This window comes from Lepidochelys kempii, chromosome 3, assembly GCF_965140265.1.
Source record: "Lepidochelys kempii isolate rLepKem1 chromosome 3, rLepKem1.hap2, whole genome shotgun sequence".
Lineage (NCBI taxonomy): Eukaryota > Metazoa > Chordata > Testudines > Cheloniidae > Lepidochelys > Lepidochelys kempii.
The window spans coordinates 179,488,079-179,509,825 of NC_133258.1; the positions used below are offsets into that span (position 1 = coordinate 179,488,079).

General features: G+C 40.1%; 2 protein-coding genes across 7 annotated transcripts in view; one reads left to right on the top strand and one right to left on the bottom strand.

The window, feature by feature from the left end:
* Nucleotides 1-21,747, top strand: part of ASB3 (ankyrin repeat and SOCS box containing 3) — a 128,241-nt gene that overhangs the window by 119 nt on the left and 106,375 nt on the right. For 3 of the 4 annotated variants that reach the window (XR_012158276.1, XM_073339169.1, XM_073339172.1), the window contains exon 2: nucleotides 896-969. The gene's annotated coding sequence lies outside the window, so the exon portion shown is untranslated. Of the gene's footprint in view, nucleotides 1-639; nucleotides 756-895; nucleotides 970-21,747 lie in introns of all 4 variants that reach the window. The other variant, XM_073339170.1, reaches the window with a different exon arrangement.
* Nucleotides 11,289-21,747, bottom strand: part of CHAC2 (ChaC glutathione specific gamma-glutamylcyclotransferase 2) — a 30,438-nt gene continuing 19,979 nt past the window's right edge. Inside the window, exons 2-4 of one of the 3 annotated variants that reach the window (XM_073339181.1) lie at nucleotides 20,453-20,488; nucleotides 16,479-16,631; nucleotides 11,289-13,183 (exon numbers count right to left, since the gene is read on the bottom strand). In XM_073339181.1, the coding sequence (XP_073195282.1) occupies nucleotides 12,800-13,183; nucleotides 16,479-16,493 (399 nt within the window). In that variant the 5' untranslated portion in view covers nucleotides 16,494-16,631; nucleotides 20,453-20,488 and the 3' untranslated portion in view covers nucleotides 11,289-12,799. The remainder of the gene's footprint in view (nucleotides 13,184-16,478; nucleotides 16,632-20,452; nucleotides 20,489-21,747) is intronic. The other 2 variants (XM_073339179.1, XM_073339180.1) reach the window with 2 other exon arrangements.

Genomic DNA, 21,747 nt, shown 5'->3' on the forward strand with positions numbered 1-21,747 from the left:
TTTGTCCTCTTGCGGCCCGGAGCTTCTGATGGTACCGGGCCGGGCGGTCCCTGGGCTCTGGTTCCCCAGCGCCTGGCTGGGAGCCTCCCGCTGGAGAGACCCGCGCCTCTCCCCGCCCCCTCCCGGCTCGGGCCCCGGTGCTTGGCGCTGTACAGAAATATACCCGGAGCCGGGCCCGCTCGCAGAGCGCAGGCCGCTGTGGCCCTGGGGCAAACAGCGCCTGGTGGGCCGGTCCCGAGAGGCGGCCTCGCGATGGCCATGCGCAGGGAGGGGATCGCTCTGCGCGGGTTGCATTTCACTTGGGGCTGGGTGCGCGGGGCGGCCCCGAGCTCCCTGCCTGCCCGTGGTCCGTCTTGCGGCGGCCCCGAGGATGACGCTCTACCGAGCCGGCTCACAGTGCCGCCCCGAGGTCGGGGGATCGGGCCCTCTGCGCGGTTCATTGTCACGTTCCCCTGGATATGCTCAGAAACGCTTTTCTGCCGCTGGGTCTTCATGTGACCAAGTTCTTCTCAGCTGGCTGCAGGAGGGCTGGCAAGCGGGCAGGGCTAGCACCAGGGTGCGGACAGACCGTCTCTCGTCGGTCTGTCAGCGGGCCGCCCATTGGACGGGTTGCAAGTGTAACTTCTCTGGCACGCACAGGTAGTGAGAGTTGGTCCTTAGCCTGGAAGAAGCTGCGTGTCCTCATCTCCTCTGAAGTCAGTGGGAGTTCAGGGCTACTAGCACCTCACTGGATTGGTTCCAGAGTTTGTTTCCAGGTATGTGGCTAGGGGTGGGTGGGGAGTGGAAACTTTCTCTGTGCTTGCTGGCGACTTTTAGCTCTTCATAGAAGCCTTATGTTAAGCAAATGGAGTAAAATAAAATAACATAGATTGTTTTTTGCTGCCCATTGTTACAGGTAATCCCCAGGGACTCTCTGGCTGTGGAAATGTCATATGTTAACTAATGAAGACTAAATAAGTGTCAAAACAGGTAGGTACTCTGTTTTACTTAAGCAGCCAAAGGGATAATAGAGGTTGTTTTTAAGCCCTGTGCCGAAAAATGGACTCTTGGTGGAACCCTTCTTTTATTAGAATACTCTAAAGCAGAGTGGGGTCTGCCTTTGTCCCCTAGCTGCTACCTCAGTAAGAATGTTTCCTCATAATGTTAGTAACAGTGGTTAATGACCAGACAGTGGGCCTTATCCAGAGTGTTACATGAATGTAAAGCTGATGTGTGATCAGAATATCAATTGTGTTACTTCTGGTTTACATCAGCGTGATGTAGCATGATGCTACTGTGATGGGGGCTATGTAAATACATAGTAAAGTATTAAATTATATTGTTCTGCAGGGGAGAAGTGTGTTCTGTTGAGTATTTGGCTGTTATATGGTAAATATTTGTTAAGCTTACCTTATTGTTTACATCTAAAAGTATAAAAGATATTTTCTGAGACCTGTGCTGTTTTAATTAAATAGATTTTATCATGTCATGTTTTACAGATTTGTGTAGTAAAAATACATTTCTTTAAAAAATTAGAATTGAAATATTTATTGGCATGCACCCAACACCCCAAATAAACACGTTAAGGAATACCTGGCATGCTTCTAATGAATTGCACGCTTTCTGGCATAAGATATACAAACTTTTTCAGTACTTCCTATTTGATGCAACACCATAGCATGTATTGTACTGGTCATTTCATACCTGCCATTGAACAGTGATGGAGACGGAAGCCTGTCTGCATTGTTGATTACTCCTTTTCACTCCTCCCCCCCACTCCACCCAGCCAGCCAGCCACCCACCCACCCACATTGCAAGTTGCTTTTTAATGACGTTAATATAGTTAGGCGGGGAGAGAGGGAAGAAGGAAGGTGTCTTATGTTCTCTTTTTAGGTAGACTCTGGTCTTCAATACTATTCAGTAATGTATCTGATGTTGCAAGCAGAATTTCAGTATTAAAGGCACTTCCACTGAGGGCTAGTCTATGCCTTGCTTTAGCATTCTGTCCTGTCTCTGCTGGTTTGACACTGAGAATTAATCTCTTTCTTCATTTTCTATTACACTGTTGTTAGTACTAAATATTATGAAGTCACCCAGAGGCTCCACTCAGGATAGGGGCCCTGTTGTCCTAGACACTAGATAAGAGAGAATCCTTGCCCTAGAGGTCTTATAGTTTAAAAGATACAGAACAAGTGGAGCGTAAGTGATAGGGATATAACATGCAAGTAAATGAATGTGATGAAGAATTGGCAGAGTTTTATTAGATACACTTTCTAAAAATAGCTTTAATTGGAGATAGAGGTAGGATGAGGAATGACAGGAGTGAAGAAGTTGGAAGAATAAGGAAGTAGGAAAAGGAAAGAAGGGGAAGAGAGTAAAATCTCATCATATGTCTGGAAGGAGTCATGGCAGTGATGAGCCTTAAGAAGGATATAAGCTTTATGGCTTATAATATACTCTTCCCCTGCATAAGGAGTGGCATGGGAGAAAGTACAAAGGTGTTCTCCACCAACCAGTCAGCTTTTCCTATTCAAGACTGGGAACACTGGAGCAAAGTCAGAGGTAGATTTTTTCAATAAGTTGTTAGAACAACTAGGTAAGGTAGGACTAAGGCCTGGTCTGCACTTAAGATTTACAATATAATTATTTTGATTAGTGGTGTGACTTTTTTACGGAAATATCTATACCTGAAAAAACTCTAGTGTAGATGTAATTATGCTATTATAAAGGTGATTTATACTGGTATATTATATTCCTTTCCCATACAGGAATAGCATGTGTGCATACTCTCTCTTTATCTCTCTAGCATAGGGGTGGGCAAACTTTTTGGCCTGAGGGCCACATCTGGGTATGGAAATTGTATGGCGATCCATGAATGCTCACGAAATTGGGGGTTGGAGTGCAGGAGTGGGTGAGGGTTCCAGCTGGGGGTGCAGGCTCTGGGGTGGGGCTGGAGTTGGGAGTGCAGGAGAGTGCTCCAGGCTGGGACTGAGGGGTTCGGAGAACGGGAGGGGGTCAAGGGTGCAGGATCTGGGCGGCACTTACCTCAAGCAGCTCCCGGAAGCAGCAGCAGCATGTCCCCCCTCCAACTGGTAGGAGTGGTGCTTGGGGCAAGGGTAGCATGAGGAGCTCACTGGCTGCCCCTACGCATAGGAGCTCGAGCGGGGACATGCCACTGCTTCCAGGAGCCACAGCACATGTGGAGCGGGGCAAGCTCGTGACCCTGCTCCCTGGTGGGAGCTCAAGGGCCAGATTAAAACATCTGAAGGGCCAGATGTGGCCCCTGGGCCGTAGTTTTCCCACCCCTGCACTAGCAACTTTTCACTGATATATCTGCATCCACACTAAGGGGATTGTACTGCTTTAACTATACTGGTGTACTTTTTAGTGTAGGCAAGCCCTAGGTTGTGAAAGGCCTTAAAAGTACAGAAAAGAAGCCTGTGTTTGATGTGGAAGTGAAGGGGAAGCAAGGGGAAGGATCTAAAGAGGGGTTGATGTCAGGTTGAGGAGCCAGGAAGATGATCTTAGCAGCAGATTTTGAATGGACTTGACGGGAGCAAGTTTGAGGGGAGTCAGGCCCCAAATGGAAGAGGTTATAGTAGTCTGGTTGCAAAATGACGAGGATTTGAATCAGAGTTTTAGCTGTGCGGAGAGAGGGGAAAGGCCAGATCTTAGAGATGCTATATAAAAGAAGCAGCAAGATTTAGATATGGCCTGAATGTGTGGGTCTAGAGAGAGAGTTGAGGCAAAGGTATTGTGCAGATTATGGTCATGAACAACTAGAACGAAGATGATGATTTCCACAGTGTTTAAAGGAGGGGGAGAAGGGATGGTGGAAGGTGGCTGTTTTGGCTATGTTGAGTTTTCACTGTTGGACTGTATATGAATGATGAGATATCAAGATGAGATGCTAGGGAGAATAGAGGAAGATGGGTTAGAGAGGTAGTCTGGTGAGTCACTTGCATAAGATGATAGTCAAAGCTATGCTTGTAGAAGAGGAGGTGGCCAAGGACAGAGCCTCGGGGAATGCCTATAAATATGGGGAAAGAGGAAAACAGCCCACTAAATGAAACACATCACAGGCAGTTGCTGTGAAGGTGATTAATGTCATATGCAGAGGATCATGACCTTAGGTGAGGAATAAGCAAGAGGCGGTAAACCCTTAAAGGTATTTTCATGGAAAAGTTGCTAGTAGTAGTTAAGAATGAGGGTAGAAAAACAGAAAAATCATACAGGAAGGAGGCCTCAGGACCTCTAACATTATGAACCCTTTCTTGCTTGCTAAAAGTTAAATATTTAAAAAGTGCATACCTCCCTTCTAAAAGGTGCCAGCCTGCCAATACTGGAAACCAAAGTCCCCTAACCACAGAACAGATAGATCACGAGCAATGAGTGTTTTTCCTCATGCAGCCTTGATTATGTTCCTCAGCTCTGTTCTAAGACCACTGTAGAAAGTGAAAAGTTCAATTTCCATTTCTTTTTGATTTTTAGCCTGTGTGCAGAACTGGCCAGCAATGATAGGCATTATGAGGTTAATTTTTAGCTATGTGGATAGCTGTCCACTGGAAGCACGATAAATCTGATTTGTGTAATGCACCAAACAACTGTCATGTGGAAACTTGTACTTATTACAAATCTTATTACAGACTTTTGATATAGTGTTGAAAGGACCTGTCAATACGGCCAATTCACTGAGCTATCCAGGCATGGGTTTTTCCTGAATCATCACCAAGGGTATATGATAAGGATTCTTCCCAACCCAGGGCAATGACAAGCTGGTCTGAGGGCTATGATTTCCACCCAAAGCCCTCCCACTTTATATTCCATCTCTCTTGTACAACAACGGCAGCAGCTGTAAATGCAGCCAAGGCCCCAATTTTCTCTGAGAATATAACATTGTTTTGTGCACGTCCCTGGGAATACCTGAGGGAGAATGCAGTAACTTTCCTATCTGATTCTCACAGCTATCCTGGCCTGAAATTCACAGGTCCATAGACTGGACTCTTGCACATCCCCAGCCTAAAGTTTTTAGTCTGTTACCTGACTTATTGTAACGTAAAATCTCTTCCAATTCGGTCAGCATTCAGGATTCGTATTTCTTGCTTAGAGAGTGATCCCATGCAGCTCTGACAATTTGTTACAGGAGGTGTTGCTGATATTAAATTTTCTCTTGGTATATTCTAGCAAGAGTTCTTTGTTTTTAAAAAGAGAATTTTGTATTTGTGCATTGTAACTATAGAAACAAAATAAAAATACTGTGTATATTGCCTCTTATGATCTGACTAGTGTCTTGTTCATCATTGCCCTGCACAATCATTTACACCAGTGCAAAATAAGTGCAAAATGTATCCCCATGTTAATGGTAACATTTTACACCTCATTAGCAGTCAGGTCTGGTCTAAACTTGAAAGTTATACTAGTATAAATATTTCAGTTACAGGTGTGAATTTTTACCAAAATAGTTATATTGGTACAAATCCTAGTATGGACTCAGTTAAACTGATATAAAGGTGCCTTATATCAGTATAGCTTTTTTTCCTTCCCATATGAAAATAAGGAGTAATGGTATAAGCACATTTATCTCAATATAACTGCGTTCACGTCACACACTTTAGCTACATCCATGTAGTTAGAGCTGTGCAGCTTTTGTGAGTAGATGAGCAAGTAGTCTTCGAGAGAGACTAACTCAACTTGAACTTAGTGAGAGTTAAACTGAAAGGGAAACAGCATTAAGAACCTCAAAATTAGGAAGGGTCAGTGTTCAGATGGAAGATGCACATAAACAGGTTAACCAAATAGAATATCTGACAATAAAGGAAGATGAGAAAGGAAGTCAGCTAGAGTCCTTAAATTAAGAAATATAATTGTTTTGTAGCACTCACTTCTCTTGAGGGAAAGAAAGATGCAGTAGAGTTGTATCTTTTATAAATGGGAATTTAGAATGACTGGGAAATTTTTCAAAGTGAATTTTGAAAAACGTATTAAAAAACATTTACAGTGACTGTTTAAGGGCTACATTTCTAAAAAGACCTGAAGTCTGCAGACAAAAATGCATGCGCATGCTTCCTTTCCGACAATAGGGTGTTCAAATTCTTTGCTCTAATTGTATACCCGCATTTGTAGGCATAATTGTGTGTACATTTTTTCATGAGGACTTCTGTTTTGAAATTTTGGCCCTGTCACTCATCTACAATCACTTACATTACAGAAATACATATTTTGTTCTGTTTTGGATGATCGGGATTTATGAACAGTTTAAAAGTAAGTCAGGAAATCATAATTACTGTGTCACAGTTTCAGGAGCTAAGATATTTGAGTAACACAACCTGTTACTGTTAAAGCTGTGACAATCCTAGCTTGTGGCTCTGGAGCTGCAGGATCCTACAAGTGGCTCACTGTTCTGTTCACATATCTGGGACCCTGCAGCACTGTGAGTGGAATGCCCAGTCATGCGAGCATACGCCTACATTATCAGACAAAACAGAAAGCACTAGGCAAATGGTCCTGGGGGGGGGGAGCTGCTGCATTTAATTTCTCAGCCTCCCTTCTCTGCCTCTTGCTTTATGAGACCCAGACACTGGCTATGTCAGTTTTTCACCAGAAGTTAAGAAGGGATGGATGGAATTCGAGGGGATGCAGATCTGATTTCATTAAACTGATGACGTGATGTTGTACTGAATGACAGTGTTATCAGCTATTGGTACTGGAGGGCAGCATGTTGTGACTATTTTTGGGCTGTGATGCTCTAGCTTTTAAAGCTAGGTAATATTGACCTAGGGGGTTCTTTGCTACACAAAGACAGGAAATTGTTCAAGCTATTTTAAGTAAAGATCAGAAAAGTACCATTCATCCTTTCATATTTCAGGTTAACTTTTTCAATATGTAATACATTTGCAAAGGAAAGCAACCTACTTTGTTTAGATTTGAAGTGTACATCTGTAGGACTGATAGCGGGAGTGCCACCTTTTAAGATTTATGCCAACAGTTCCACTGGTTGCAGTGCTACAGCTCTCAACTCTCAGAACACATAGTTCTATGCTTCTAATGAGAAAAATGTGTTAGAGTATGCTAATTTCATTTGTTCTCAGTTTCTGCATGTTTATGGGTGCTTAAAGAATACTGAACACTACATTCTTCTGCATGGACAAACTAGACTGTTAGTCAACCCTGCCTAAAACAGACCTTCTCCAGATTGTTAGCTGCTACTACTAGTTAGCTAGTAAGAGCCTTTATATACACTTAAAATAAGAGAAAATACAGGGAATAAAAACGAGACTATGGGAAGAGTTGAGGAAAGGGTACATGGGCACTGAAGTCATTATAAAAACTTTCTCTCCCCCCCTTAATTAATAAACCACTGCTGCTTTCCAGATTTTCTTCATTCTTGCCCTTAAAGTTTGATCTTCCCAACTTTAGTAATTGCCTCTTGCATAATACCCTTACGCTTAAATGACGACTGAAGGTCTAGTTTTCTGTGTGCGTGTGTAAAGAATTTTAAGGGCCACTTTGATTCCTCCTTCATTATGTTCTTTGGGAGATTCCTCCTCATCTTGCCACATAGCCCTGTCCTTGGTCCCCCATCTCTTCTCCCCCCCCATCTTGTTTGTTTGTTAACCTCATCCGAAAACACGAATTCAACTACTATAGAATACTTACAGATCTACCTACCTGCTCCAGACTTGTCAGCTTCTGTCCCAGCTAAAGTCTCAGCCTGTCTCTCTCTCTCTTCTTTGGATGCGTAGCTATTAGCTTGAGCTCAATGTGGCTAAAACAGAGCTCTTAATCATTCCCCCCCCCCCCCCCCCCCCCCGCAAGCCCTTCTTGGACAACACCACCATCCTGCCTGTCACTCAGGCTTGTAACGTGGGTGTTCTCTTCGACTGGGACTTCTCTCTAGGTCCTCACACCCAGCCGATGTCCAAGTCTTGCAGATTCTTTCTGCATAACATCTCTAAGATATGGCCTTTCCTGTCCATCCATGCAGCTAAAATTCTTGTCTGGGCTCCCATCATCTTGCACCTCAATTACTGCTACTTACTTTTCTCTGGCCTTGACAAATGCAATCTTGCCCCACTCGCATCCGTTCAGAATGCTTCTGCACTCTCACTTGGACTACATTACCTCTTCCTCCACTGGTTCACTATTCTCTAGTGCATCAAAATTTGTCTTTGCATTCCAGGCCCTTCACAGCCTACCTATCCCCCCTCATTTATTAAGAACTTGACTCCTGCTTACAATTGCCCATGATGACAGCCTCCATTGCCCACTTAAGTTTTCAAAGAAGCATCTTCATGTTTTCTCCTGTGCTGCCCCTCGTGTGGGATGAACGCCCTACAAACATTTGCTAAGCCACTTCATTGTTCTCCTTCAAACTCGTCCTTAAACTCTTTGCCATGGTGCCTACAAAAAACTTGGCAATGCTTAGGCCACTGGTGTTTTGAGACCACTAGGTATCAAACGGTTTCCTTGTAGTATTCATCTACTGTCTCTTTTATTCTGCTTTTGCTGACTTAGGCTCCTAGATGCTCTGATAATACAGATAATTAGTCATAATAATGGTTCATATAAATAATTCCTACTATCCTCAAGGGGTGTGTGTGTGTGGAAGGCAATATGATCTTGAGTAAATGGAGGAACCTAATGACTTCAGCAAAAACGAGAAGTCCTTGTGGCACCTTAGAGACTAACAAATTTATTTGGGTATAAGCTTATGCTAAATGTTAATCTCTAAGATTATGCCCAAATAAATTTGTTAGTCTCTAAGGTGCTACAAGGACTCTTCGTTGTTTTTGCTGATACAGACTAACACGGCTACCACGCTGAAACCTAATGACTTCACTGTCTGTGCCGTTATGTGCTCACCTAGCTTTTATCTGCTTTTTTTCCTGTTCATTTGCAGGAAATGTGAGGCAGGGAAAAAGTTGAAAGAAGAAATCAAGAAAATGAATTTGTTATTAGTGAAGTATAAAGAATCCCATAACTACAGATCTTTTCTGCTTTTTCATATTTTTCTCATAACAAGCAGGGCAAATTGCTCCAATTTACTTGTAAAAATTTTCTGGTTTACAGTAGACAACAGTAAAGGTAGATGTGAGGCACCTCTGTTAAAAGTTAGTAAGAGTCTGAGAAGATGGAAAAAATACAATATTGCAGTTTCAAGTTAAAGATTTAGATTGCAGAGTCATCTAGTTCTGTAATTTATACATTTTAATAACTGTCTTTATATCCAATGGAGCATGTTTAGTGATCATGTTAAAGGATTTCAGGCATAGAAAAGGCTTACCGTTACATAACACGTTGCCTTCTAACTTTACTTCACTTTGCAGCACAAAGAAAAGTGAGTTCTGTTGTCATTTGCAGTTCCTGTGCTCATTTAAATTTTTACAAAATAACTTATTTATATAGCACCTTTTATTTTAGAGATCCGCAAGTACAACACTAGGGGATGGTCTTGACCAATAACAGGGCAAGCTCCTCTTACAAAAGGAGCATGCACATCAGATAAGACTGTTCTACACAAACTGCACCGTATTGGTTTCACAGGGATGAAGGGTTTAGGTGACCATTTTGGGATTTGAACCTGTGGTGCCAGGGAGTCAAAATCTTACACTTAGACCTTTATGCTGTCTCCTCAGTCATTGTTTTGGAAAGAAGTTTAGAGGTAGATTAGTGGTGTTTTTTTAATGCAAACATATTTAGGATAGGATTCGAATCTCTAACTTTGTCACAAAAATTAGACACAACACCAACCAAAAGGAAAAAATATCAAGCACATAATGAACAGAAGATCTATATAAAATGGCTTGTGGTAAAGAACTGATCTAATGGCATATTCAGCTCCATGTAATGGACCTTGTTTTGAGAACAATCATGAGGTATAGTACTGAGTGTGTCTTCTTCCCTAAATTTATTGTATCTAACTCCCATGCATCAAAGGGAAAAGAGAGCTTTAACTCCAGTGCTTTAACTGGTATGTTGACATTGCTAATCTGACTGTTTCTGTGAACATAATAATGCTCTTATATGGCTCTTTTTTTCTATCAGTAGATCTCAAAATGCTTTACAAAAGGAAGTAAGTATTATAACCAAGGCATTTATTGTCAAAATATTCAGGTATTTTGAAAATGTCCTTCATGATGGAGTCTGTTCTTAAATACGAAAGTAAAATTTCTGAAAATCTCTCTCTCCAACACAATTAAATACGCGATGCATTTTATTGTACTGAAGTTATATGCACAAAATGGAATGTATCATTACAGGTATTATTGCAACTATTATGAATCTGGAAAAGAGATTGAACCAACAGTGTTTTGGATATGAATAAAATTAAATTACCAAACTTAGAGCCATACAGAATCCCAATGCCCCGACACTAGTGCTTAAATAAGCATAATATTTAAGAGTATCATCATTGATGTGATTAGGGAGTTCTTTAAGTGATAAAGGGGTTTATACACTTTCCCCACCATCTCATGACAAACAAAAATAAGCTTTTGACAGAAGAGAGAGAAATTAATGAAAATACATAGATTTTACAACTCCATCTGATGTACGCTTTAAATTTACAGCCGTGTATTCAAAGCCCAGGCATGCACAGGAAAGGAAATGCTGGTCTTTTTGAAAACAACAATCAGTATCCCTTTGCAGTGTTTACATACTCCTTAAAGGGTGCCATACATAACATTTCTCGAACATTAAAGTATACAATTAACATTTAGTGAGTATTCTCCATGTCAAAGGGAATAATTTTTTTTAATGGATCTTGATATATTGATGTAGGCAAACATTTTCAAACTTTGATGCCTAAAATCCTAAATCCATATTCAGGCACCATAAGTGACTGGATTTTTCAGAGCCTCCCATTGGTGTTAGTGGAGATGCCTGTTCTTGTCACCTTTTAAAATTTGGTCACTTTATTTAGGTGGCTAACATTTAGCTACTGGAGTCTGAATATTCTGACCCTATATTTAGCCTTACTGTCCAGCGGAATTTACTGGGCCTGATTCTCTGCTCTGTTACATCAGTCTTGCATCAGTGTAACATAGCGGAGAATAAAGACCTTTGAAACCAACAGGATCTATTTCTCATAAGTTAGCAAAGAACTGAAGTATTAATGGGAGAATAGGTCCCCAATATATATGATATGAGGCAAATCCCCAGGTCATCTGATTAGACTGGTCCATCAAGTTTGATATCTTATGTACTAATAATATTGTAGAATTAAAGCATTAACCTCTACTTTGTTCTCCTCTTGTTAATAGCTTTTGAAAATTTAACAGGTAGACTTGTGCTTCCTAGATCTATATTCCTTTGATAGATGCCAGAAATATGGTGACAAAAATTACAATCCTGGTCTTAAATGCAAAAGCTCTTTGTTTCATGTTTTAAATCAACTGTTTTGAATGCATTTTATGTACTGCAGCCTATTTACGTAGGTGCCTGACTTGAATGTTATTTTGTAACATTCAGTTTACAATTTGTTTTCTATAGGTGGTAAAGTATAGATTATATCAGTCAGTCATTTTGATGACTTTACTTTTTTTTTTTTTTTTGCCCAGCTACAAATATAAAATTGACAGAAAAGAGGAAAAGACTACCTGTGTGTACAAACATAAATCATGTAATGTTTGTGCTATTACTGATGGAAAATAAGACCGGTTTTCATGTGATTACTGAACATATATAAATACTCTTGCTGTATGATGTGGTACTACATTACATTTCAAAGAGGACCTTTTATATATTAAAATACAAAAATATGCTTTAAGGGATTAAAGAAAATAACTTAAACTCTGAGAAGCAAGAAAATTCATAGTTGGGACAGAAACTCCTTATGCCTTTGTATTGCAATAGTTAGGCCAGTTAGGCCAAATTCTGCCCTCAAAAGTTGGAAAAATCTTCTTGATTTTTCAATGGGATTTATATAGGCATGTGAAGGCAAACAGTTATTAAAGATGGGAGTTTCAGAACATTCTTGCTATATTGTGGATTCAAGTCATATCCTCAGTTACTTTAACAGTTTAGGTTTATTTTTGTTTACAGTAATTTTAAAATAAAAGAAATGAGGCACTGATATGGTATGGCTTATTTGTGTCAATGTACCGTATTTTTGTTTCTAAGGGTTTGACATCATGAATAACCTAATGCATCAAGGGAAAGAGTAATTTCTTTGATAACACCAACTGTTTGCCCATTGTGTCTAATGACAAACTGATATACCAAAAGTAAAACTATTGATTCAATGGAATAGCTTAGTTCTAATGGAGTTGAACCTTTATAAGATAAATGTTTTGCCATGTACTTACTGTACATGTAGAGTAGCTACTTAAAACATTTCTCTTTTAGCTGTATTAAGGACTTAATCCTGGAGTCTTGACTCAGAGAGAACTACCACTTCAATCAATGGGAATTTTGTCTGAGTGCAGGACTTGGTCCTAAAGGTAGTTTAAAGATAACTATTTTTTTTAGAACAACTTAAACCTGAAATCACCAAAAAATTAAAATTTCCCTCAAAAAATAAAGGGCCAAAGTTGATTTTCTTCAAATTTTGAAAAAGAAAAATATGCTCTTTGGCTAAAATCTTGTATACCAAATTCAAACCTGAAACACTTCTGCCCCCCATTGTTCTAAATGTCTGAAAATATGGTTTTACAATGGAATCTTCTAGTGACCCTTAACTACAGTGTCTTGAATGCAACATTAAAATAAATAAGATAGCGTAGTACAGATAAACATGCCTCCAAATCATATACCCGTTGTGCAATGAAACCGTAATTCTGAAGATGAAAGGAGAAGCTTATTTGAAACTATTAAATGATTTTTATATGCAGTTGAGGTTTTGGTTTCTTTCCAAGAGTTCCTTTACTAGTTTCTCTAGAGAGAAGAGATGCTCATCCACATCTTCTGGTACAAGATTCCTGATGGAATTGGCAAGTTCAAACAAGTATTCCGTGTTTCTTCCACTAGGACCAACTGCATTAAAAATCTGTTCAGCAATGTCTTCTAGGGGTGCTGGCCCAAGGTAGTTAGGATTATCACAAGTTCCAATATATAACAACACATTAAATGGTTTTATTGAGGGATCTTTTGGATAGAAAATGACAGTTGTAGTCCTGTAGCCTCCTTTCTCTCTGAAGTCGAGGTATGCCTTTACTTCAACTTCTTGTCCTGCGGGCAATCTGTAAGCAACACCCCATACACAACCCTGTTGAAGAACACAACCAGAAAGGTAAATCTAAACACTGAAGGGATACTAGCAATAAACTTAATTTAAAACACATTTTTTTGGTAGAGCCCTTTCTACAAATAGTTTTCCCCCTTCGTCCTCTCCGTCCTTTATTTAAGAAAAGAGCTGAAATCAAAATGGTGGTTCTTGTTTAAGAACTCTCAGTTGACGTTAATTATGCCAAATTCTTTCTGCACCCTATTATGGATATTGGGCTTAGTTCTAGAAATAAAGGAAATTTGGTACAATTTATTTCTGCTAATGTTGTCTAGTTGTTGCATCTGAATTTAGAGCACTAAACACTCAGGTTCATTTCTGTTAAATAATGTTTGCTAAAGCATCAGCAGAGCGCATACAAAATGAGTTTTCACAATCTCACACAAATAGATTAAAAATAAATTCCTTAGATGGAGAGGTAGATTTAAAAGTAATTTTCACTAGATTATTCCTTTTAGGTAGGTCAATCTTCATTTCTAAAACTTTGAATATTGCTTTATTCTGATGCCTATATTTTAAAGGATTTGTGTTTTAATTTATATGTACCACCAGTGTGTAGAATTGAAAGAGAGAAGGCTATCTGAAAGTTTTGGCTTTATTTTCTGCTACTGGGGAAATTCTGCATCACAGTGCACGCACATAATTAATGAGCCACACATTTTTAATTTTTTGCACAGAAAAAAGCATCTGCTGAAAAGTTGCTGCAGTGCCGCCTTTTTCCCACGAGAGGGTGCTGTGGTGAGACTGCAGCAGCAGCTCCCAGCCAGTAGAGAAGAGAGAGAGCCTTCTTCACAGCACCTATAGGGCCAGGTCAGGAGACAGGGGCTATGGGGAGGCAGACAGTGTGGGGTGCTGGGGGGGTCAGACAGGAACTCATAAGGGTTAGTCAGGGAGGACAGACTGGGGCAGGGGCTGAATGGGAGTAGAGGCACAGGGCCACATAGGGATGGGGTATCTGAGTAGGGCACAGATGCACATGGGGATAGGGTGTCTGGATGGAGGAGGAGGGACCTGTGTCTGATTGAATGGGAGAGGCTAGGGTCTCCACGGGGGAAGCTCCCTAACAGTTGCCCCCCCCCCCCCAAAAAAAAACAAAAACAAATCCCCAACAACCCCAAACCTGTTCCATACTTCTCCCACCCACATCCAACAACCTTCCAAGTTCACATCTAGGCTCCTTCCCCCCAATTATTTCCCTCTCCCTCAGCTCCTCCATTACCCCTGGCTCCCCCCAGCCTTTGCACTGCTTCTGCAGTGTGTGGGAAATATGGTTCTGTATTGTAGTTTAAATAAATTATTACTTAGAGTTCTGTATTAATATGCCTAGTAAAGAATCTATTTGTCAAAAAAACACTTCTGAATCTCTTTTGTCTGTATTGTTACAGACATATTTGCTGACAGGTATTTTGAAATAAATGACCAAAAATAATTGAAACTGGTGTGATTATATTGTTATTTTGACAAAAAAAATGCAGAATTTTGCAGAATTTGAAAATATTGTGTGCAGCATTTTTTAAAAATTTTTGGTGCAGAATTCCCCCAGGGGTACTTTACTCAGAACTAAACCCTATAATATCAGAGCACCCAACAACACTGTTAGCAGAAATGGCATTAAAACATCTTAAGAATCTGGATGTTTAGCCATGTGTCAGAGCTAGGTGGGAATTTTCAGAGGAAACGTTTTTTGGTCAGAAAATACTGATACATTTTCACTAGAAGTTATGGTTTTAATGAATCTCTTTAAAAACCAAACAAAACCTGAAGGTTGCGCAGGTCCAGGGTGTAATTTCTGGTCAAAGACAGAAACCTGAGCCCAGAACAGCCAACAATTTCATGCTTAGGGCACTCACCTGGGATGTGGGAGACTCAAGTTCAAGTCCCTGGTTTGAATCAGGCAGAGTAGGGACTTGAACTTGGGTCTCCCTCATCCCAAGTGAGTGCACTAATTACTAGGCTCTTAGTTATTTTAGGGTGGTCTCCCTCTCTTTTTGCAAATTTTTTTTTTTGAAAGGCCTAGGATTTGTTCCAATGAGAAACAAAAACAAGTTTGAATCCTCAGTTCTTCACAAAACAGAATTCTTGTTTTCTGTCCCACCCTAATGGTTTGTCTTCAAAGCTACAATTCCCAGAACTTTAATTTTAGTTTGGCTTAGAGATGGTAATCTTTCCCTCCCTTATATATTTTCAAACAAGAAGAGAAATCCTAGTGGCGTAGCCCAGTGAAATCTGTATACCTACAGTGACCATGCCACCAGTGCTTAGCAGTGATTTTTAGATGAGGCCTTAATTTTTTGTTACATTCCCTGTCCATCTGTCTTCTCCTGCAAGTTTCCAGTAGGCAGAAAAAAGAAATGGTGATTTCTAGGATACCCATTAAGGCAACTATATTGTTTCTTACTAGAAGGAAGTTACTTGTTTTTTAATTAATTCAGAAATAGCCTCAAATTTAACCTGCCCTTCATAGGACAATGCAAGAGCAATCCATTTGTTAACATGAAGTTGGTATAAGTATCCTTGGCATTGAATTGACTACAAAACAAAGTAATAAATTTATGTATCATTCTAAATTGGCCGCTGCTTTAAGCTATTTTGGGGGATTTCAGCCCCTAGAAGTTACTTATTTTTCAGTTGTTTGACCATATTGTGTACAACAAAATATTAAAAATACTTGAGTTAGAAAAAGCAACTACTACACATATGTGACAGTTACTTATCATAATGAACTGTGTTTTATTTCCTTCCCCTGGGACTGCATCTTGTTCAACCATGCAGTCCATGATGAACCAGAAGAAACTACTGTTTTCTGTTTTATCCCTTTCAGATGTAGTAGTTTTATCTTGGGCCAATACTACTTCAAATGGGTATGTCGGTACCAGTAACCCACACCTCTCCCCAGATTGTTTTCATATGTGGATAAGCTCTAAGAGTTTTTGGTTGCAAGAGAAGTTTCTGTTTGCTTCTGCACGCAAGTCTCCTCTTGAGCTGTGGGTTACCTCTACTGCTTATGCATACTGATGCTAAAACAATGAGAATAAGTCTTGTTGCAGAAACAAGGATGTTATACAACTGTTATGGGCAAAACAGTTCATGGGTTTGGTATTGGATTTAGAGGAGCATTGGTTCAGATGTCAAAAGGAGGAAGCAATATGACGGTTTCAAGGGAAGCATCCTAGCTCCTACCCCTGATTATTTTCCCTTTTTAAAATAATTTTCAATGAACTACAAAGGGAGAGAGTTAAAGCAGTTCTCCAAAACAGCATTTTCAAATTAAAGTTACCTCTTCACCTTTCATTCATTCTTGTTTCAGCCAGTTGAGCTCAATTTAATTATAAACAAACCAACTATTGAATCAGTTGATAGTCTCAAAATAACTTAAGGTTGTATCAAAATCAAGATTAAAAAAAAAATCTGATGGTTTGCTCTGGGACTCCTGCAATCACAAATAAGTTGGTTTAACAATACAAATACAGCAAGAACAAATATAACCATTCTTTGCTTATATGGGTGAGTGTGTGTATAACATAATGGTATCCAACAGTACTGTAGTGTGAAAAAAAACTTACCAGAAAGATACAGAAAGTCACATTGACAGACACTGTACTGCATTGTGCTTGTTTTGTCAGCTACAAAAACAGTTGAAGTTTATGATTACGGTTACATTTACCTCTATTCATTGCTACCATTTCAGGGAAATGTCAATGTTACAAGTATTTTGCCTCGCTGAATAATAATTAAAAGTACAGTGAATCTTCACTGTTATGTCAGGCATGAGCCCTGTTTAGACAAACTCCCTCCAAGGTGCCCAAGCCCCTGTACGTTACGTACACTGGCTACACACCATGCTCACCCTAGCCCAACTGTGACAACTAGGCTAGCATGTACAACCTAAAAATGAAAACTACCTCAGCTCTTTGCAAGGAATGTATTTAAATGAGCTCCCTGCCTCTTCTCACACCACTGTTCACTAGCTTAGTGTCCTCTCTGTTCCAAATTCAGTTGTACTTGAGAATCCTCCTTCCTCCCCAATCTAAAATAAATGAAAATCCAGGATGTCTGAGGGAATTTACCAGTGGATGGTTGTTTTTTTACTTACCCAGATTACTTGCCTAATACGAGGAGTGGTGACTCTTGCTATTTCTTCCTCTGCACACTGATTTCTGTTTGGGTTTATGGAAAACCTTAAGTTTGGACCCTTGTTTCCCCTCCCTAATTGAGCATTGCTTTGACGCCTCTAATATTTCCTTCATGACTGACTGACATTTATCAGGAAGCTAGGTAAGAATCTGCCTGCCATCTCCATCCCCATCTAGCCTCTTGGGCCTTAGCCACAATCCCCATCTGCATATTCAATTTTCCCTGGAGCCATATTTTTCCGGCAGCAGTGCTAAAACCACAACCTGCATTATCATATCAGAGGGAAATCCTTATTGAAAAAGGAGCAGCCTTTGGGTTTACATAGCTTGGGAGGCTCAGGAAGCTTTAGTGGGTCAGCAATCACGAACAATTTTAGGCTGAAGAGAGCTGTTAGATGAGAGAAAAGTTTGGCAAACTAACTATTATTTAAATCATCTTTTGAGATTTTGTTCCCGTTCTAAGACCATTGCTCTGATTTGGGTATCTTGAAACAAAACCAAAGAGTTGTCATGTAACAACTGCAAAAAAGTGTATGCAAGATCATCCCCTATTCATAGGTCTTTTGACAGACTAAAATGGTTCTAAAATTGTCTGTAGACCTTAAATGGTCACTTCCAGATGGTTCACAATGGTGAAGCCTCTGTCAGACTTCAAGCAGTAATGGTTCATGCTAGGTATAGCTTAATGCAGGACTCTTCGTGCTTATGGAGGTGTTCTGAATGGCTGAACTTAAACACCCATGCACCTCTGCGTCCTGCAGAGATTCACGTTTTCTTGCGTGGAAGCTTATTTGTAAATTTAGAATGGGGGATGTTACTAATAAATGTAAAATTCTACCCCCCGGGAGAGGAAATGAACAGTAGAGTTACACAGCTGGGGAGGTGGTGGGTTTATAGGTCCCTCACTAGAGCAGTACTAGCCCAAAAAGGTCCTGCCCCTCAAGAGCTGCAGAGAATGCTCCAAATGGAGGATCTGCTTAAAAGGGGACTCTTGCAGTCAAGCAGGGGCAGAGTTAAGAGGCTGCCTGCAGGAAGGAAGCCAGTTCCTCTTTAGCCAATTTCTCTTCTGGGACAAAGGAATCCATAGGGGAAGGCTTGGACTGTCGGTAAGGCCCAAGAGGCTAGACCTTTTTCCCCCTTCCCCCCCGCCCCCACCGACCAAGGGGAATCCTTGGACATTGGGAAGAGAGTTGGGAAACCCCTACTGATTATATGAATAACTGACTGTTTGCTTCCCTCCCAATGGAAAGTTGCTCAGAGTGCTGTGACCTCACCCCAAACTGAGGAGAGAATAGGGGAGGTAGGAAATACCCCAGACCATCTCCCTAGAGGGGACTGAGATACTCCTCATGTATTCCCACTTGGGCCTGAACTTGGTGGAGAGGGAGGGCCCAGGTCCTTGTTCCCTGCCTTCCTCCCCTGGTCTGACTGGGGGAACCTGAAGAAGGATGGGCTGTAACTTGGCTGCCAGTCCCTGGGATTGCCCACAAGGACTTTGTGTGCTGTTGAGCCGTGGCCTACCCTCTAGGCATGTTGGCTCCTAAGTGAACCTACTACAGGGGGACAATATGCTCTGCACCTCTGCAATAAACTTTATTTTGTGTTGTCTCATAAAATTGTCCTATTACATTGTTTGATTACAAGATGATGTATTGCTTCAAGAAAAGGATGGGAGAGGATATGACCGCACAAGACTTAATGTGGTGTTAGAACTTCTTAATTACGAAATAGCATTTACTCTACCCAGTTCTTTTCAACTGAGGGCCACAATGACAGCACAGTGCATCAGTTGAGAATTGCCTCTACCTCCATGTCACACTAATTAGTTCCAAACTAAGGGCCTGATCCTGTGATGTGCTGATCTAGTTTGGTTGATATCAGTGGGAGATAAGGACACTCAGTATCCTGCAGGAATGGGTTGTATAAAAGGACTCTTGCCTTAAATTTAAATCTGGAAGAGAGAAGGAAACACAGCCTACCCTTAGAACACCCAGATTCATAATTCATGCACTGTATAAGTCTGAGAATGATCCAAGCTAGACAGTTTGCATTAAGGTCATGTGTGTGAAAGGACAAACGAATAACACTCAAATGATTAATATGGTTTCATATTGCAGTTAACACAAATGGCTTGAATGCATACAAACCAATTATATGAACTATACACATTATAAAGATGACATGCTAAAAAAGGCTAAATAAATCTAGTTGTGCTATATAAGAGCACAGTCCTGTTGCCACAGCTCATGGGGATAGTCCGACTGGGAGTCCTTCAGTGGGATGACTAATGGTGAGCAAGAACTATCGGACTAGGCCATAATAAAGTAGTTGCATGTAAAAGCATGTTTCCTTGTCAAAATCTGACAAGACCAGATATCTGGGCAAAACCCCCTCTCATCTCCCCCAAAATAAAAAACACTTTTTGCTATTTTATAAATCAGAAAAAAAATGTAGATTTTCTTTTACATGGATGGATTTAAGGTCCAATTTTGCCATTCTTCCATGTGTTTTACTCTGCAAATATTTCAGTGGGACTTTTCATGGAAAAAGGGCTTGCCCATCTATAGTAAGACTAGCAGAATCAGGCCTCTAACCATTCCCAAAAAGGAGCTTTTGTTTAAGCTCACAATATTCATCAGTTCATCTTTGAATTAAAGAGTTTAAGCAAGAGTTACTGTGGCTTAATCTTGACACAGGCCAGATTGTATTTTAGGGAAGCTGTCTTATAGGATGTTCCATCAGAACACTGTCTCAAACTGGTAATAGCTTCCAGGTTGTATAAATTTGACAGTAGCAAAACTCTGTTTGTTTAAACAAGGCAGTTTATTTGGGTATTCAGGAAGATGCTTAAAACTCTGCCTTCTATAATCATGAAGCCAAAGCACTTCTAGTTGCTTTTAGACTAACTAGCTAAACTAGATCAGTTGTAAGCCATTATATGTACCATTTTATATAACATTTGGATTTTAAGAATGTTTTGAAAGCAAGAAAAATTAAGTTATTTCTCTACACACTAAAGATAAGAAAATGCAGATTCATAGAGCCCTTAAGTTCTGAATGCAGTAGGACGTTCTATATGCTTAGAATAAATATTACGTACAAAAAAGAAGTACTATACCTCAGGATCTTCAACAAGAGTCACAACTCTTCCAGGCTAAAATGAAAATAAATATTGCTAGTTCAGTGAAAAGCTTTTTTTGTCAAATCATTAGCAAAAGTGAACAGTTTTTTTTAAAATAGACAGAGAATCAAACAAAGAGTCTCATTGAAGTCTATCCCCTTAGATGATTGGGGCTCTAGCATGTGTATGTGTGTACACACACACACACACACTGAAGTGATCTGTATTAGAAAACAATATGGGAGTTAATTGGTGGTAAATAAAACTTTAGCTTTTAAGTGGAGGTGGTAGTAACACAGAAATAAAGTTAAGGTTGGTGTAGACAAACAATTTTGAGCTCCTTACTTTGAGTGTACTGTGTAGAGCAACTCCTGCTGCCATTTAGAAGACAATGGCAATCTTGACTTCACTGATGTAGAATTACGCCCTTACTGCTTTTCCAAAAAATTGTGTATGTAAGACATTTTCAGCCTCTTAGATTTTAGTCTGAATTTATATATATTGCCAGCTCAAGTCTGTGAGAAACTAATAAATAATTCCTTTCCCATACGTCAATTTTCAATAAGGGTTTATGCCAAAAAATTACTTAACTGTGGTATAAAGAATTAAATGAACTGGTTTATGAAAATTTTCTATTGTTGATTTCTGCTTGTTTTTAATCATCTTACCATTTTCCAGCAACAAACAAAAACAAAAAACCAACCAAGCATGTCCCAATAAGAACACGTTCTGGGTACATGAGATTGCAATGAAGTACATACCCTTGCTGAAATCACTCACTACTGCCTCATAATGGATTTAATGCATGTTTGTGTTTTTGTTAATCACATCCTGTTTTCTAACATTTTCAGATTTTTCACTTGCATTTGCCCCTTCAGTTACCAAACAGTCCAGGGGAAAAGACACAAAATAAGTTAAAACTTTAAATTCAATGGTAGACTATAAAGATGAAGAGTGAGTTTCTGATATTCCCAGTAAGCATGAATGATGGGGCCAAATTCTACATTCACTTAAATACTTGTTATTCTTGCTGATGTTCATGGGAGCTGTGACATACATCTGAAAGCAGATTTTGGCCTTAATGGTTTATAATACCAGAGGAGCTCTTATCTAGGGAGAGGATAAGGATAACCAATCCCTACTGGAGTTTTTGCATTAACATCAGTTTAAGACATTATACCTAAACTCCAGCCTTTATCTGACAGTGCCTCTCTTTGGGAGGGTGCAGGTTTTTAGGCAGACACATCTTTATTGCATTGAAGTCAATGGGGAGTCGCATGTCCATCTAGGAG